The sequence below is a fragment of the Acanthochromis polyacanthus genome, chromosome 23 (genome assembly GCF_021347895.1).
Source record: "Acanthochromis polyacanthus isolate Apoly-LR-REF ecotype Palm Island chromosome 23, KAUST_Apoly_ChrSc, whole genome shotgun sequence".
NCBI lineage: Eukaryota > Metazoa > Chordata > Actinopteri > Pomacentridae > Acanthochromis > Acanthochromis polyacanthus.
In genome coordinates this window covers 11,436,935-11,454,140 of record NC_067135.1, presented here as the reverse complement: position 1 = coordinate 11,454,140, position 17,206 = coordinate 11,436,935, and the positions used below count along the sequence as shown (strand labels likewise).

The 17,206-nt window shown below is 37.7% G+C and overlaps 1 protein-coding gene across 1 annotated transcript in view; it reads right to left on the bottom strand.

Moving 5' to 3' along the window:
- Positions 1–17,206, bottom strand: part of LOC110956887 (phospholipid-transporting ATPase ABCA1-like) — a 218,153-nt gene that overhangs the window by 160,491 nt on the left and 40,456 nt on the right. The window contains exons 12-14 of the mRNA XM_022202644.2: positions 15,223–15,420; positions 10,814–11,019; positions 9,222–9,398 (exon numbers count right to left, since the gene is read on the bottom strand). Coding sequence (XP_022058336.2) covers positions 9,222–9,398; positions 10,814–11,019; positions 15,223–15,420 — 581 coding nt within the window. The remainder of the gene's footprint in view (positions 1–9,221; positions 9,399–10,813; positions 11,020–15,222; positions 15,421–17,206) is intronic.

Here is a 17,206-nt window from a genome sequence, read left to right as displayed (position 1 = left end):
AAGATGGAGGGGGATACTGTCAGATGAGTGTGGTTGTCGAAAGGACAGGGATAGGGTCATTGTTTTTTACTCTTCCAGCAATGTCTTTAACAAACTAATGGGCAAATCATTGTGAAGACACCATTTGACTCCACACCGCCATCTCATAAGCTGTGATACTTGCTCTGCTACATGTGCTGCAGACAGCACTAAGAGTATTGGGTCATTCCATGTAACGTCAACTACATCTGAAAAAAGTTCCCAACTGCTCCCCTCAGAATCAGTTCACTGGTTTTGTGAAAGACAAAAATGCATGTATTTAATGAAGCTGTGCCAAGTTTGTCCTTCATACTAGGAATATTTTCAGAGTTACAGGACCTTGAAGTACATAGAGGCAAGTTGACATTTTGCATTACTTTTTCATAACTTCATAAGTACAGGAGAGAGATTTTTAAATAATTTTTAAAGGGATGAAAAACACATTTGGGTTATGGTATTAACTGCATTTCAGGTGTCCCAATCTAAACACCAAATCTGCTTTTCGTTCAGTCAACTTTGACCATCAAAATATGGGATGGATCATAGTTTCAACAGCCAAATTGCAGCCTTTTGGAGTCTATGACACAGAGTCATGGAAACACTCATTGGTATCCTGGATGTGTTTATCTAAAATCAGTAAAAGCTTTAAAAAACATACTTTGTTTAAACTTTGAAGGCTCATATATCAGCATGTGTTAAATGGTGGTTGGTCAGAACAAATGACACATAATGAAAGGATCATTTTTACCAGGATTCTCTTCTAGACATGATTCACTCTGTGACAAAATCATTTTCTGAATGTGTTGATCTGCTGTTCTGATGAAGTTATGAGGCTCAGAAATGCATAACAGGCAATTCTAACCCATTACTCTGTACTTCTAGGGCCTGTAACAGAAAATATTCATAGCATGATGGTAAAACGTATCATTCTTAGGAGGTCAGATGGGAGGCAGCTACTGATTTGTCATGGAATTACCCTATTGTACAGAAGTGAGGTGCTCTGCTGGATAAACTGTGATGCCACTATTTCTAAATCTAAAGTTTTCATACCACACAGCACATATGGTGATACCAACATATCTGTGACATGGCGATAATGTCAGCCAACATAAACAGTATACAGATACTGGATACTTAATAAAAACCTTGAAAACTAATTTCTAAGCACTCCATCATAATATGATAATTGACCCTACAATGGAAGAAAATGTACTTGTTGAAGATCAAAATAAACTGATAAAAGTTGTATTCACATGCCTGATTATAAAGGCTTTGATGTTTGTTTAGTAAAAGGGAACTCTTTTGCAGACACAGGAACTGTTCAAACCACCAGGGACAACGTAGACAACCTGAGCTGCATTCACAGCTGCCTTTGAGGTGTTATCATTTTTACGCTGAGCTAACCTTTGTAAACTCGGCGCATCAGCGCAATTGAGCGTTTAGTGCTTCACCTCGTGCCAGAGATGATGTATGATTTGATGCTGTTACAACACAATAAGGCGATATTAAACCGGCTTCATAATGCCACCAAAATGCCATGTCAATATCTTCCCCACCGCCAATATAATAAAGTGCTTCCTTTGCTTTATTAGACAGTGAAGGAGAGACATCAAATACCTTGTGACAAAGCATAGATTCTATGTATCACATAAGCCTGCATTCTATAAACACCGGCGGTATAATGCAAGCAAAGCAACGCCTCGTACAGATGAACAGATGAAGCACAAAGCAACTCTGAAGTAATTGGAAGGACAAAGCTCCTCTTTCAAGCAATTTAACACGAACAATTGATCAAAACATGCTTCCAGTACATTTGCATGAAATGAATTCCCCCTATAATTGTGGACAAGTTATTTTTAAAGCCTGTTTGAATCCCTGCCAAGTGCAATAGTTCACTTAAACATCTACTTTCCTTAATTGATAGTTAGCTCTGCATTTTTCCCCAGTTATTTGTCGTTTCTCTGGTCTTATTCACATTCCTTTAAAAAAAAAAAAAAAAGGGAAATTATTTCACTATAATCATCCTTCAGAAAGTATTCACTTGCCCTCTTTTTATTTAATAGATTACCACGGCGGCTTCTGATGTAATTTGATGTATGAAAAGCTAAAAAGGCAAAACAGCATTTCAAGTGCATTAATTTTCTGTTTAATTCTGAATCGGCACAGGAAAGAGAAACTCTGGGTTACAGGAGAAGCTGAATGAGAGCTCACACGGGATGGATCGCTTTTCAAACGAGGCCTAGAAAGCCGCAGGGAGGGATTGGTTGACACGGAGTTTCTAAAAGTTCACACGCAGAGCGACTAAATCCGAAAATGCCACACAAGATCGCACAAATAAGATCTTTGAACCCGGAAGATCACACTTGAAGAGGCCCAAGATCAATGCGCCGCAACAAACAGCTCATGGATACATTAGTGTGTTTTCCTGGGGAGGTAAGCAGTGGCGTGTACCATCAAGATGAATACTAATTCTGCTATTATCTGCTTCCGATTCCACCCCAGCATCTCTGCAACAGCTGACAGCCGGTGTGAGTTAACTCCTTCTGCGACTTCCAGCACCAGAGGGGAAGAGATCAGTCATGCACACCGTGTCTGACACCGACAACCTTGCCACCAGATGCTCTTGAATTATACATTCGCTGATCGATCAAAGGTGCTTAAGTAATAGAACTCCAGGCAGATCTGTGTTACGGGCTCCACTTACATTGGCAGGCTGACCTAAATTTAGGAAAGCTGGGAGTTTCTTTTCCTCGGTAAATCGAGAGATAGTAAAGCAGCACAGCCTCCCCGAAGGGTTGGATGCTAAAAGAGAAAGAAAAAAAGCTTCCATTTTGAGCAAATATACTATTGAGTTCCTCGGCTGGGAAGGAATGAACAATTCATTGAAAGGAACAGGGTTTATTTTTCAAATGTGGATTATTTTATTGCTGCTACAAATTATTTCACAAGGAGAAATGCGTGCCTGTATGTGGTCCTGGCACAAAGACTACTTTAGATGCCATATTTCATGCGGCGTCTCAATTTTTATCTAACAGCAAGATCCAGTCGACAAAATAAAGGAAAATTGCATTATACTTTCTACTTACTCCATGGAGATTTTAAATGCAACTTCACAAATCAGCAGCAGATTTAGAGGGAGAAAAAGACGTGAAAACTGATAAGCGTGAGGATTTAAACATTAATAATAACTGCAAAGGAAGAACGTGAGATTGGTGAGAAACTGTGGTTCACTCTAGAAAAAGATCTTTTACATATATTCTTTAAACATCAAAGTGAGTCAAATTATTAATTGATCTTCAGGTAGCATTAGGACGTCTGCTGGACAAAGTATTTGGACAGCTACAGCTTTAACACATTTCATTTGAAATGAGGTGTTGGTTTGTAACCAAATCAAAGAGAAACTAATGTTGTGATTTAATATTCTCTGTAATGAATAAATAAATTAATAATTTTTCTCATTTGTGTTCTATCAGCTGCAGTAGCAGCAGTTTAAAAGGACCAAACATTAAATATTTCTGCAATTTTTGCATCATCAACTAAATACATGTTAGGCTTCTATGGCTTTGAGTTTTCACAGATGTCCGTCCGTCTTCCGTCAGGAAATTATTTCTGCTGCACAGCGCTCACTTCCACTTTTGATGCTGTAATATGCATGCCAAGCTAGGAATCCGATTACTCGATCAAACACCAGAATACTCAATAGCTGCAGCCCTAGGTACCATAGTGTCATCTCAGCTTACATGGACTTTGTAACTGATTTTCTCCATGCACAATTTTGCATTTGTATCTGCTACTTCAACACAAGTGTGATACGAGTCAGGATTACTAGTCAGACTACTGCACCAAGAGTTCAGTTTGAGCTTACCAGACCACACAATCATGTTCCTCCTGCTCTCAGAGATACGTGTTTGCAAATTCATAATGATGTCATCTTTCTAGCCAGAAAGAAGCGCTGAGAAGGTCATAGGAGATGTCTGACTTCTGAAGCCCAAACCACTGGGTTCTTGACTAAGACCCTTCTTGCTCAGGAGAAGTCCGGGTGGTTCAAAACATGTCCCAATTATTGAGGCCACAGTGCTCCTGGGAACAAGAAATTGTTTTCTATCCTTTATCTGATCTACTTCTTGCCACAGTTTCATCACAAAGGTCCACAGAGAGTTTCTCTGACTTCAGGGTTTGGTTTATTTAAGAGTTTGACAGTAAAGGGTCTGAACACTTAGATATTTTCAATAAATTTCAATAAAGGTGAAGTTTTTCATCTAAATCTGCTCTGCTATTTTTCAATTAGGCATGGAATAAAATCTTTTGGATGTCATTCAAATTAATCTCTTTTTCTATTCACCATGACTACTATTTACTTCAAGTTTTGATTGGTTTGGATGACAGTGTTTAGGCATCTAATTCAGTTCCATTTTATTTATATGGCACTAATTTACAAGTAATATCAGGGCAGTTCATTTGAAAGAGCTCAAAGAAAGGTTTGCAATGATGAAAAGTTAAATTCACCACATTTTAGAAAGTTACTGCGGTAACATTATATCAATACAGAACAAAGAGTATTTTCTCAAGGATAAAATGAACGCAGCCAACAGGTTTTAAAGGTTTTTACAGAAATAAAATGACTGATTTCTGGATGCAACATTCAGAACCTCTGACTGCCGCCAGCACAGCAGCAACTACAGCAGCTACAACTCTGCCCTCTCCACACCTTCGTTTACATGTGAGGCACCAAAACATAATCCAGCCACAACCATAACTCCATGTTAGCATTGGAAAATAAACAAACTGGCCATTAAGAGTTGTGTTCAATTTGAGTAATGTTATTTTTTCCGCTGGGAACTGTGCACAGACCGGAGCAGACCCATGTCTGGAAACAGACACGCAAAGACTGGAGCTTAACAGACACTATCATCCCGAGCTGAAATCAAGTGCACGGAAATTAGAGAAGTAACTTGAGTAGAATACTGAATTTTAACATTTGTGTGTTTTGGGGGCACTAGCTAAACACTGAACAGCCCTTTAATTTTCCCAGTGTGGTGTAGGAAATCACTTCTGGTCTGTTTCTAAGTATGTGAGGGGGCAACAGTTTCAAAGGGAGGGATTCACATGCACTAATATGAACTAAACCGCCATAAATTGCTGCAAAAAAAACAGAAAAAAGAGAAGTTTCGACAGGGAGGGTAACTTCATTTTCTGCGAAGGATGCCATTATATCTTAGACAGAAAAAGCGACACATTTCACTCTTTATATTTTCTACATATTTTTAAAAAAAGGTGCAATATCAGTACTTTCCATGTGTAGAAGAACCCTGTGCAATATCCATGTTTTTGATATTTAGCACACTGTGCTATAGAAATATTTTTGACAGACAGAAAAAAAGTTGCCAATACCTTTATTTTCTGCTTACAGAATAATCTGGAAAATATCAGTATTTTCTATATATGGAGGGAGAATCTGCAATATCAGCATGAACCGTAAAAAAAAAAAGATAGTTTTTACATATAGAAAAATCTAGGCAGAGTTATTTTTTTCTACTTAGAATAATGTGTGTATCTGTATTTTCAGTATGATATAACCTGTGCAACATCAATACTTTCTACATTTAGAAGACTGCAATAGTAACATTTTCTACATATAAAAGTGTCTGCACAACTGAGGAACAATATTGTTTTCTAGATTTTGCAGACTGCACAATATAAATATGTGAAACATAGCATAGAAGGTGCTATATGTAATACTTTCTACATTTCTAAGACACTGCAAAATGAATCTTTTTTACATTAAGAAGAAGTGCGTGCAAAATTATTTTCTATATAATAGATTCTGTGCAGCATCAATATTTTCGAGATTTGTAGGAGTCTTTGCAACAGTTATACTTTCTACATAAAGAAGAATCTGTATGATATCCATTATTTACAGAACAATGTGAAAAAAAATCTATTTTCTTCATGTGAAAGGATCTGAGCTACAATATTAGAATATTTTTCTAAGCGTAAAAGAACTCACTATATGCAAGCACTGCCTGTTCCACTTATTATCACCGTTACAGTGTGTATTATTCTATTGTATAGACATGTATATTTCTTACTTATTTATATATTTATATTCATGTCCCTACATTTCTCCTCTTTGCTGCTGTAAAACTGCAAATTTCCCTGCTGCAGGATTAATAAAGGATTATCTTTTCCAATCTTATCTTATCTCATAGCTATTTGCTGAGATATTAATGCTATATTTATGTCCTTTAACTGCTTGGACAGCAAGCAGAAAGTGCTACTGGGCCTCAATCTGATGCTACAAGGAATTAAACAGGATCAGCTATATAGAAACACATAAAGCACAATTCCTATTGCAACACAGTCTGGCTTTGCATTCTGACCATTTAGCATATCAATAGTGACCATTCACACAGATAAAAAAGCCGAGTGTCCCGGTGTGTGAATTTATTATGCGAGTTATTATTAATAAATGAATCTCTGGCCCCTGTAAGCAGGGAGAAACCACTCTTGGAGGCTGAAATTACAGCATAAAGTATTAAAAGCCCCCTTTTTGAACCGTGGCTACAAAGAGTTCTTTTAATACAGTCATGCAAGGACTATTTTCAGATGTCACTAAGACAGCAGAAGCACTTCAGACATAAAATAAAGCATCAACAGCTGATTTCTTGCTAGTTAGGAGCTTCTGATGTTGTAATAATGCTACTCTGAGTAGTACGAGTTTGCAGATTAGTTTAATTAGCTCCTGCAGATGGACAAAGGCACACCCTGAACTGGAATATTCCTCACGTCCGCCGCTGCAGGCCTGTATAGCCCAACATCAAGCCCAATGCGGATGTGAAGGACCTATTGATGGGGAGCACAGCCTCAGGATCCAAACAAGGCATGCCTCTGATTCGAGAGCATGCAATGGCATAGAGGCCGGTGATAAAGAACTGGTTTATGTGCTATCGGGCCCCGCGGGGGTCAAGTTTTATCCCACACTGTCATCGCAGGCCTGTGCACAGTGTGAATATGAAGACAGTGGGAGCTTATGCGGTTTGGTTATCTCGAGTTCAAAATGCCAGTGAGGTCAGCTGTGGTTGGAGGAGCCCGGATTGCTGCTAGTTCACCGGGTGCACTACTGGCAAGAGCTTTGAGGAGGAAATGAGAAACACAAAAAAGGAAATTATTTCGAAGGAGAGCTCTGATGAGTGCCGGGGTCAGTACAGATAATGGCGGCTTGTTAGCTGAAGTTTATCAGCAAAGTAGAAATATTGTTTACGTGCGATTGAAAAGGAAAGGAGCAAAGATAAGAAAGTGATAACAGAAGTGAATGATGGAGTGGGCTGCAATAGACTGAGCTTCTGTCAAAACACAATGTGCGGTGAAAATAAAGAAATTCTGACGAAGACATACTTTTTCCTCTCCATAAGCTGCACATACATCAAATCTTTAACACTATATGCAAACATCTCTAAATGTTGGTGTTTTTTATTTTAAGAAAAACTGCAGCACAAACATGTCAGTCTGAATGTCCTCTCCTTTTGCTCGGCGACACTCAGATGAAAATAATTATCACCAAAGTTCTTTCCCTCCGTCGCTGCCTCTCTGTGTTTCAGCGCATCTTTCTTTGTGTGATTTCACCCTCAATTATTTATGAACGAAAAAGCATTTTTCAATTATTAATCATTTATAGAAACGCCCAAATGTCTCAGAAGGAGAAAGAGTAAATGGTGGTGGGGCTCAGAGTATTGCAGAGCTTCACGGCTCATATTTATCATCAGCGTTTATGAATCTTTTGTTTTACAGAGATGTGCGCTGAAGCAATGAGGCCAGGAAATAAACCACACCATGACTGTCCAATTTATCGTAAATGGCAGCAAATATGTGCAAATATAAAACAATAATAGTAAAACTAAAAAAAAAAAATTGGTGAAACTGGTGACGATGCCAGTCTTTTTAAATCTGCTGCGTGTGTATTCTGTAATGAATTGGAAGGATTACTTTGTATTTTTGTGAAATTAAAATGGCACCGCTGCTTTCAGATCTCCATTGGGCGCAGCATTTAGTTCAGCTCCACTCCAATTAGCAGAAACTATCTTGTTGTCTGGCACGCTGAACCGAGGGCACCCACTAAGGCAGTTAAAACAAATGCGAATTATGTGTTCTAAAGTTCACTGAAGCTGCAACAAAATAGCGTGCTATACAGTCAAACTGCATTTAATCTTCGAACCACAGTGTGAATAGAAAAAAAATAACTTAATAGTGATAAACAGAGACCGAAAAGGATGAAAACCAGATCAATAAAGACGAGACTTCCAAGTCAAAACTCAACAACAGCACTAACGTAAATGCATTTATAGTCAGGATTTTCACGCTTCTTTATGCTGTGGCCTCTTTAAATACGTTGATCCAACCACCTGCCCTGAAGGCTGATTCACTGTAAATCCAAAGCAAATAATATTTTAAAATTACATCCCTCATCTCTACATTTTTCCCATGGGTTGTGAAGATTTTGTGTCTCCTGAAAGGCTGGATGTGTATTGTGTTGTTGGACCTAAACCTCCCTGGTAATTATCTTTTCTCTTGATGGCATCACTGGGCTTTTCCCTTTATTAATGGAGATCATAACGCCGTGTGGATGGGAGTAATTTCCCTGACTCTGAGGAAATCTTGGCTGCGGAAAGACTCGGCGCGATACCACATCACTGGCGTCCCAAGGTGAACGATCCAACATGATAGAAGCCGGCGCTATCGATGGATACAACGCAGATGCTGCAGCGGCGCTATCAATCGGCGCATGGAGCTCGCTTGGTTGAGAAGGAAACACAAGGAGGGAAGGGACTCTAAGTAGTAAATAATTCAGGAATTTCCTGTGGTTTGACTAAAATCAATAGTCTCTGCTCCCTTTCACTCACTTCCTCTCTGTCCCTGAATATTTTGGACACGTATTATTTACTTTTAACAATGACATTATTAAGAGAGTCCCTTATCTTAGCCTTTTCTTCTGTCAGAGCATGGGATATTAAAGAAAGGGGTAAGTTAGACAAATAGGAGGAAACATCCCTCCGCAGGGAAATCTGGAGGGCCAAAGTGACTGATAAGACCATAACTCTAGGATGTGGTGGCAGAGAGTGGCAACTCCCCGGAGAGAACACAAATGTATTGCTGCAATACCCTCTTCCTCTTCCTCTAATCACAGAGAGAATAGCTTTTGTACTCACACGTCGTCCACGTAGCACGGATACGGCATTTGTTGGGCAAAAACACCGAGTGGTTGGGTCTTGGACGTTTGCGCTCGTATAATGCCATGATCCATCATATCTTGCAGGTAGGCAAAGCCGCCCCATATATAGCGCAGGTCGCTAGCGGAGTTGTCTCGGGCTCCGGGAGACCATAACCTTATTAAAAAGAAGACAGACCATGATGTGTCTTAGCAAAGGGCAAGTAAACTACAGCCACAGCGGTCAGAAATACAGGCAGGGTAGCACAAGTGTTTTAGAGGTCGTATAGACCAACAGTAAACTTTAAAAGATTTCAAAAGGCCCGACGCTGTGGTCAACAGAATGAAGAAAATCTTTAAAGTTTGGGCTTACAGGAGTACTGCTGACAAAATGGGAAACATGCTTCACATTCTGGTTGAGTCATCCCATGTAAAATGAATCAAATCTATAAAAAAGTTCCAACCTGACTTCTTCAGATTCAGACATATTTTTTAAAAAATCTACAGTAACTGCAGCAACTTCAATAAAGCCATGCAAAAATATACCTTCATATTATGAATACTTTCAGATTTTTAGGCTCTTTAAAGTATGAACACACTGATTTTTTCCCATCATTTCTGAGCCTGATAATTTCAAGAAGCAGAGATTTGTATTAAATTTGTAGGGCTGAAAAACATGAGTTAAAAACTGCGATCAAATCAATTTTACATCCACTCCAGGAGTCATAGCTTTCGTTTAGCTAACTTTAAGCATCAATATTATGGGATGTATCACAGTTTCAACAGTAAAACTGTAAGCATGAGTACGCTGAAGGTGTTTTTTGTTTTGGGATAATTCAACATTTCTGTATCAACTGGAGGGTCAAATCATGTGTGATAGATGGTTGCTTAGCTCTAGCAAATGAAAGGTCTGATTCAAACCTAAGGATCATCTTCTAGGCAGGATTCCTTGTGGGTCAAAAGCACTAATACAGGCACATTGTGACACTTGTAAATGTAGCTATACTCCTGAAATGTTGACGCTTGAAGTTATGAGACTCCAGAATACTGGGAAAAAAATCAACACTAAATTCCATTCCACCCTTTATGCCTTAAATGGACTGCAGCTCTGAAAATATTCATAAATGATAAAGGTAAAATTTTGGCAAGGTTTCATTAAACATACTAAAGGTATTGTACTAAAAAAGTGCTTTTGTCATGTTCAATGAGAATTTAAACATAAAATGAAAACACACTTGCAAAACATTAAAAAATAGATAGCTAGAAATAACAACGGTACATTAATTACCTTTTCAGTCATAAAGCTAAAGATATTTATTACGGTCGAGTCAAGACAGTCAAACAACTCAGTCAATGCGTTTCTTCCTGCTAAAGAATCTATTAGCTTTAGCATGTTTAGCATAGAAACAGTATCAATTCTCTAGTCTACAAGACAGCAAATATATTTCCCAAAATGTCAAACTGTTTCTTTAATAGCTATTACATGAAAAAAGTCACTAAGAAAAATCTAAGACAAGAGTTCTTCAGTTAGCACATGTAGCTTTCTAATTGACTTTAGAGTATGAAAGAGAGAGGCTAAGCTGAGGCACACACCTTTCTTTTATTTTGTTGGTTCGCTCCACCTCATCGATGTCCATGCGGATTTTGTACTTGACGTAAGGAGGGATGTCGCTGGAGTTTTCCTGCAGGTTTTCAAAGACAAAACCAGCCCAGAACGTATCATTTTCCAGCAGATCCAAGGCTCTGGTCACCAGAAGGCCTTCAGTGGGGGCTGCCTCGAACTTATTCAGATCGAAACACTGTCAACGAAAACACGAGTGTCTTACTTTCACAGCAATTCATTCTATTTTTATATAAACTTTCAGCCTCCACAAAAAGAAGAGAGTAAAGCAGAGGCCAGCATGAACTCACTGGCAGAACAGCAGATGGATATTTAGCAAGAGAAAAAACAAAAGTATCACTCAGCTATCGACTCAACCACACAGAGTGTAGTTCCAAATTATGTGGCGCTGCCAGGGGGTGGGAAATGTTTTGGACTTCAGCAGAGACAAGCAAATGAGATACAGCGTGGCTAGCACTCCTCTGTTCTGAAGCCTCATCCCCCGTTTCATGAGACGATAATGAGCTCGCCGTCCTGGGAGGCAGTCACACCTGACAGCTGTCCACACATCGCGGCGCTGCAATAGTTTTATCATTTCTTTCCCAGAGGAGTCCGTATTCTATATCAGGCGAAGGGTGGGAAACAAATATCACAGCGGCGCCATTTGTTCGGCACATACTAGCGAATATATCAGAGCCTGAGCCCAAAGTTTGGGCAAATGCTGAGTGAAATATGAGGGAGGAAAATGTTCGACATAATCCTGGCAACAAGGGCTACTCACACATATAAATAATACATATTTAGATTAACTGAAGTTTCTAATTACCTCCTATATGCCATAAAAAATCAATATGTTCCCAGAAGGATAAGAGAATGCAAGTTTATGATATATCAATGTTTTCTGCTTCGAGAATAATCCTGAAAATATCAATATTTTCTACATATATACAGAGGAACAGGTTGCAATATTTAGAAGACTGTAAAATTAATTCTACATATAGAAGTCTGGTTAAAATTAATATTTTACACTTAGAAGAAGCTAGGCAATATTACATTTTTTTATAATGAACAATGGTGCAAAATTCCTATTGCCACATTTGGAAGATTGTACAAAATGTTTATTTTTTACATTGAGAAGCCACTGATATGTAAGAACACTGTGCAAATATATATATATATATATATATATATATATATATAATATTATAATTATTTCTACATTCAGAAGAATCTCCGCTATATAAATATGTTTATACATTTAGTAGAATGTAAAATTGATAATTATCACATACACAAGAACACAGTGCCAGATCGTTATTTTCTACACTTAGAAGGCTGCAAAATGTGTATTTTCTACACTCTTGGGAATATTTTCTACAGACAGAAGACTGCTAAAAATATTTCACATTAAAAAGAATTTGTGCAATATTTATTTAATTGTGCAATTTTTATTTTTTTTATTTTAAAGATTGGTCAAAAATGTATATTTCTAGATTTGGAACAATCTGTGCCATATTAATATTTTTATACATTCAGAAGATTGTGCACAATTCTGAATTTCTCCATGTAGAAGAACACTGAAATATACCAATTTTGAGTATATAATAAAATCTGCACATTATGTTCCACATAATGAAGATTTATGCTACTGCTATGAGGAGTTACAAGATCCCAAAGTTTGGACGACTGAAACATATGGAAGGAAAATGGTTGACATAATCCTGGCAACAGGGGCTACACACTAATAATATTTGCAGAGCGTCTTTCCTACGGAGGTTAACTGGAATTTCAGAGTCTTTCCAAGCCCTAAAAGCAGACGTGTTCCTAGAGGTGATTGAGAATTCCTGTGTTTGCATTTTGGAGATTTTTTTCTGTCTTATAGCAACAATCTGACTCCAGAAAAACTGAGAAACTGGCGCCGCTGATAGCTTTCCAATCCCATCTTGGCCTAATTCAGTCTGCAGTTGTACACACATGGATGCTTATAGTGGCCAAGCTGCTGCTGACTAATATATAAACGAAAGCACTAACAGGAGTGGATCTCATTGACTTCCACAAACATATGAGCAATGCGGTGGTCAAGTGGCCGCAGAAGTGCTCCCTATCAGTCCTGCTGAAGATAACGCACTTTAAACTTTATTTGCTCCCTTTAGTGAGACTTCATACCGATACATTGGGGTCACGCTCAAGTGTGCTTAATGTTGAAAATACACTCCTCAATAAGCACCTGACCAGTCATCCAACTATATTATTATAAAGAGCTTTTCTGCTGTTTACATACATATTTCTATTCTTACTTATGCTTTATGAATGCTCGAGTTTGATCAGTTAAATTGTACGACAGTCAATACATGAAAATGAATAAAGTTTAGAGTTTTATCAGTGTTTTATGAAGCCAAATCAGGCATAAAATGACCATAAATTATTACAAAAGTTAATAACTTTCTCTCACCTATTGTTATTTCAAGTATAGCAGCGATTCGTTTCTTTATCAGGCTCCTACCCTCTTCTGTTTTGAATCGTTTGACATTTGTTAACCTTTTGTTTAATCTCAAAATGCTTAGAATGCTCTGACAAAGGACTGTTGCTGGAAGTTGATTAGCGAACAAAAATGATTTCAATCATTAAAAATTCTTTAAGATTAGTCATAAAAATCTAAATTTTCATTACATGTACAGCAAAATAGCATATGTAGACTATTGTGGTGTTAAATTGTAAACTATATTTTAATATTATGGGGATTCTTCAAGTATACTCTTCAGCTGTAGACCGACAAAAGACATTTCCTTGATCATACAGAGCCTATAAAAATATTCACCTCCCTTTAAAGTCTTCCTCTTAATTGCTTTCCAACATTGAATCACCACCAATTTGCTTTTGCTGACAAAAAAACCCAAAAAAAACTCTTTCCTGTCAAAGGGAAGACAAACTTTTACAAAGTAACGTCAATTAATGAAAAATATAAAAAGTAAAATCACTGATTGCATAATTAGCCAAAAAAGCCTTCAAAGGGAGTCATAGGTGTCTTGGTGGCTCTATAGATTTACAAATGTGTCATATTCTTTCTATTTCTTAATGATGAATTTAATTGCACTCCAAGAGATATTCAGTGACTTTGAAATGGTCTTGTTTCCATTCCCAGATTGGGCTTTTCAAGAACTGTGTGTCTTCTAGCACCAACTGGCTGCACCTGTGTTGAATTAGGTTCTGCAATTTACATTAGGAGAGGAAACAGACTGTGTTCCGCTGGGTATACCTGCCGTTTTACCTGATTGTGGATTGAAATTATATATGTGAAGGTGGCAGGGGGTGAGGATGGGCTTTGTACATTTGTTTGATCACACAATGCAGAGAAAATGAGGGTTTTGTTGCAAACCGTGCCACGATCAACATATCGCTGTCGACAATGTGTGTGTTCCTACTTAGAGACGCCACTGTGTTTGATGCCATTTCACATCCACTGCAGTCTGGCCAATAACAATGCTTTTGTTTTTTTATGATTATCATGGAAGGAGTGTGGTGACAGATCTTTCGGCGTATTTGACAGTTTGTTAAGTCAAGGATATTAAAGTTTAATGAACAAAAGACCCAAAAGCCTTTTTTTCGGCTTGTTCTTTAAAAAAAAAAACACACAAAAGCTGAGAGAAAGATAAAAAGAAAACTGCAGCCTTGATTTCGGTTCGAACAATAGCAGAGCATAGACACCGCAACAAAAGAGCTAGGAAACAGAATAAAAAAAAGCACTGTGCTAAACATGGACACATTGTGCCTTAGATGCAGCCTGCTTATAGACTGCAGCAGCCCTGATGTTCTGCCAGAGTTGTGTGACAGTTGAGAGCACTAAGACACAAGAACAAATTAAATCAATTAAAATAGAGATGCAACACTTTTGCCAGATCACTGTCTTGAGCTTTAAAGTGAAAATATGTCAGATAATCAAATAGAAAACTGCAAATTATGTATGTAAAATGCAAAGGGTGGCTAAAGTTAGCTCATGAAAATCATGTTTTTTAGTAATCCAGAAAAGAACCCAACTTATTTAAAGCAAAAGACAGTTTCTTTCAGCATTTTAAAGGTCACGGACCACTTATTTTTTAATGGCAACTCCAGCCACAGAAATCACAAGGGTAATATCACGTAAACAGAATAAATAACAGAGTGAAAGGCTAAGAATGAAAGAACAGCAGTGGAGGGCAGAAAAAAATACACGTGTTGACAATTTCCCAGTGCAGAGATTTATGTTCAAAAAGAAAACCTTAAATGTCAGAGAAGCTTTTGTTTAGTTCTTGTTAAATCAAATCTTTTAAGAGGTCACTTAACGTCCTGGTGCATGAGCGAGGTGGCAGCTCGGTCTGTGAGGTGTTTCACATTTACTCAAAGCGCAGGAAAATGAAATACATACGCTGAGGAACTTGGAGGAAGGCTGCAGGATTTGGGTGATGCTGTTGTAAGCATCCCTCCAGTCGGAAGGCGGAGCTCCGGGCGGCCGATCTTCTGGGGGCCCGTTGTACAAGAAGTTGCGGAGCATCTCAGCGGTCAATCCGGTGCCGTTAAGACGCTCGTCGAGGGCAGCGGCGAAGACAGGATTAGCAAGCAAAGCCTGATTTTGAAGGAAAGAAGATGCAGTTTAGATGGGTCACTTTTGAACTTTTGAATTCCATGGGATATAGCTTGCATACATTTTTATTAAAAGCAAAAAAAATAATGTTTGTGTGTATTCATTATGATCATGTCTTTACAAATTACATAATTATTTATTATGGAAACAATCACTTAATAAAAATGACTGGATATCACTAAAATGTCAGCTAAATAACCGTCCAAATTCAGTAACAACCACCTTCTAATTAGTGAAACAATAAGAAAATGAGCTTATTCAACTTTTACTAAGTTGAGATAATCATGACAGATATTTCCTTTTTGGCAACATATCAAATTTTATATTCAAAATAAGTTGTATCTGTGTCCGAGAAATCACTTTCAACTAAGCTACCCATTACAAAAATGTCTGTCAAGGAACTGTGCTAATTCCAGTGGTTATTTATCGCATGTCAACAGGTTTACTACAATATCTTTATAAATAAATGTCAATTGCAATCTTACTGAATTGTATATGTAAGATTTTAGAAGAATTAGTCTCTAAAAATGTCATGTGGTGTTTGGTTATAGTGTGGTGAGGTATGAGAAAAAACGGAAGCTAAAAACACTGTAGGTACTGAAGACAGAAATGTGATGTTTTGTGTGATTTTGTAAAATATGTTTTTTAAATCTGTGACAAGATGCTTTTAATATTAAGTATTCTAATGTCAAATGTATTGATTCATTATTAGATTTTACATAACTGCTTTATATTTGTGACAATAAAACATCATTGGTAAATATCTTGACTGCATTGGCCAACCACCACTTTCATTATTTGATCCACCTTATCAAAATATGTAAGATTTGGCACATTTTATCATCTGAAGCAGATCATTTCCCAAAAAACTGTACATAAGCGATATCAGAAAGCATATTTGTCATAGAAGGGTAGCTTTTGTCTGTTCTGGAGCTGACATTTTATTTTTCAGTCGAAGTAATGAAAAACGTCAAGATAGATGGCAGTGTTTGGTTGCAGCTCTGAGACACACATCAGCTACTTTCACTGCCAAGAATGTAAGGCATGAAGTATGCATGTGCACAAACACACAAAGCATATGCACATTTGCATCGTGCCAGACATGTAATACGAGCGGAAATGAATGCAAAGCAAATCTCCTGCCTGTAAACACACAACAGACTGACGTACGGAAAAACCAGACAATCCTCCCACTAACATGGCAAGAAAAACATACATATGGAGTCTATCAATGGCTGTCATCACACAATTGAAGTTAATGTGTTTATCAGGGAGCTACACAAGTAATGTAACAGCTCTATATAATACATGAATCTGTGTGTCTTTTGCTTGAGAAATAAATGGCTCCTCGTACAATTTAAAACAAATTAATTCAACTCCCACTTGTTAGTTTAACTGTGTTGCCCTCTATTTAACAGTTGATACGTGCATAGTTTCCTGTTACTGTGAAATTAACACCCAAGTAATAATATCACTCTAATGGCAGTGTTCGTACAAAAACTAAAATTAAGCCCAACTCTGATAATTTACCCGTCACGTATGCTAGAAAATAGCAAAAAGAAACCTACGCTAATCACTAATAAGTGATTTAAACCCCTTCATTGGATATAATTTGTAAATTTAGCCCTAAGCTAAACAAGGACTTCTGGACAGCAAAGGGCACCGCACATCAATTGAGCATTTTGGCCTCTGCAGTGTGAAACCCCGAGTTGAGATTCAGATATATTCTGGCCAGTGTGCTCAGTGGCATTTCAGTGTCAACACTTCT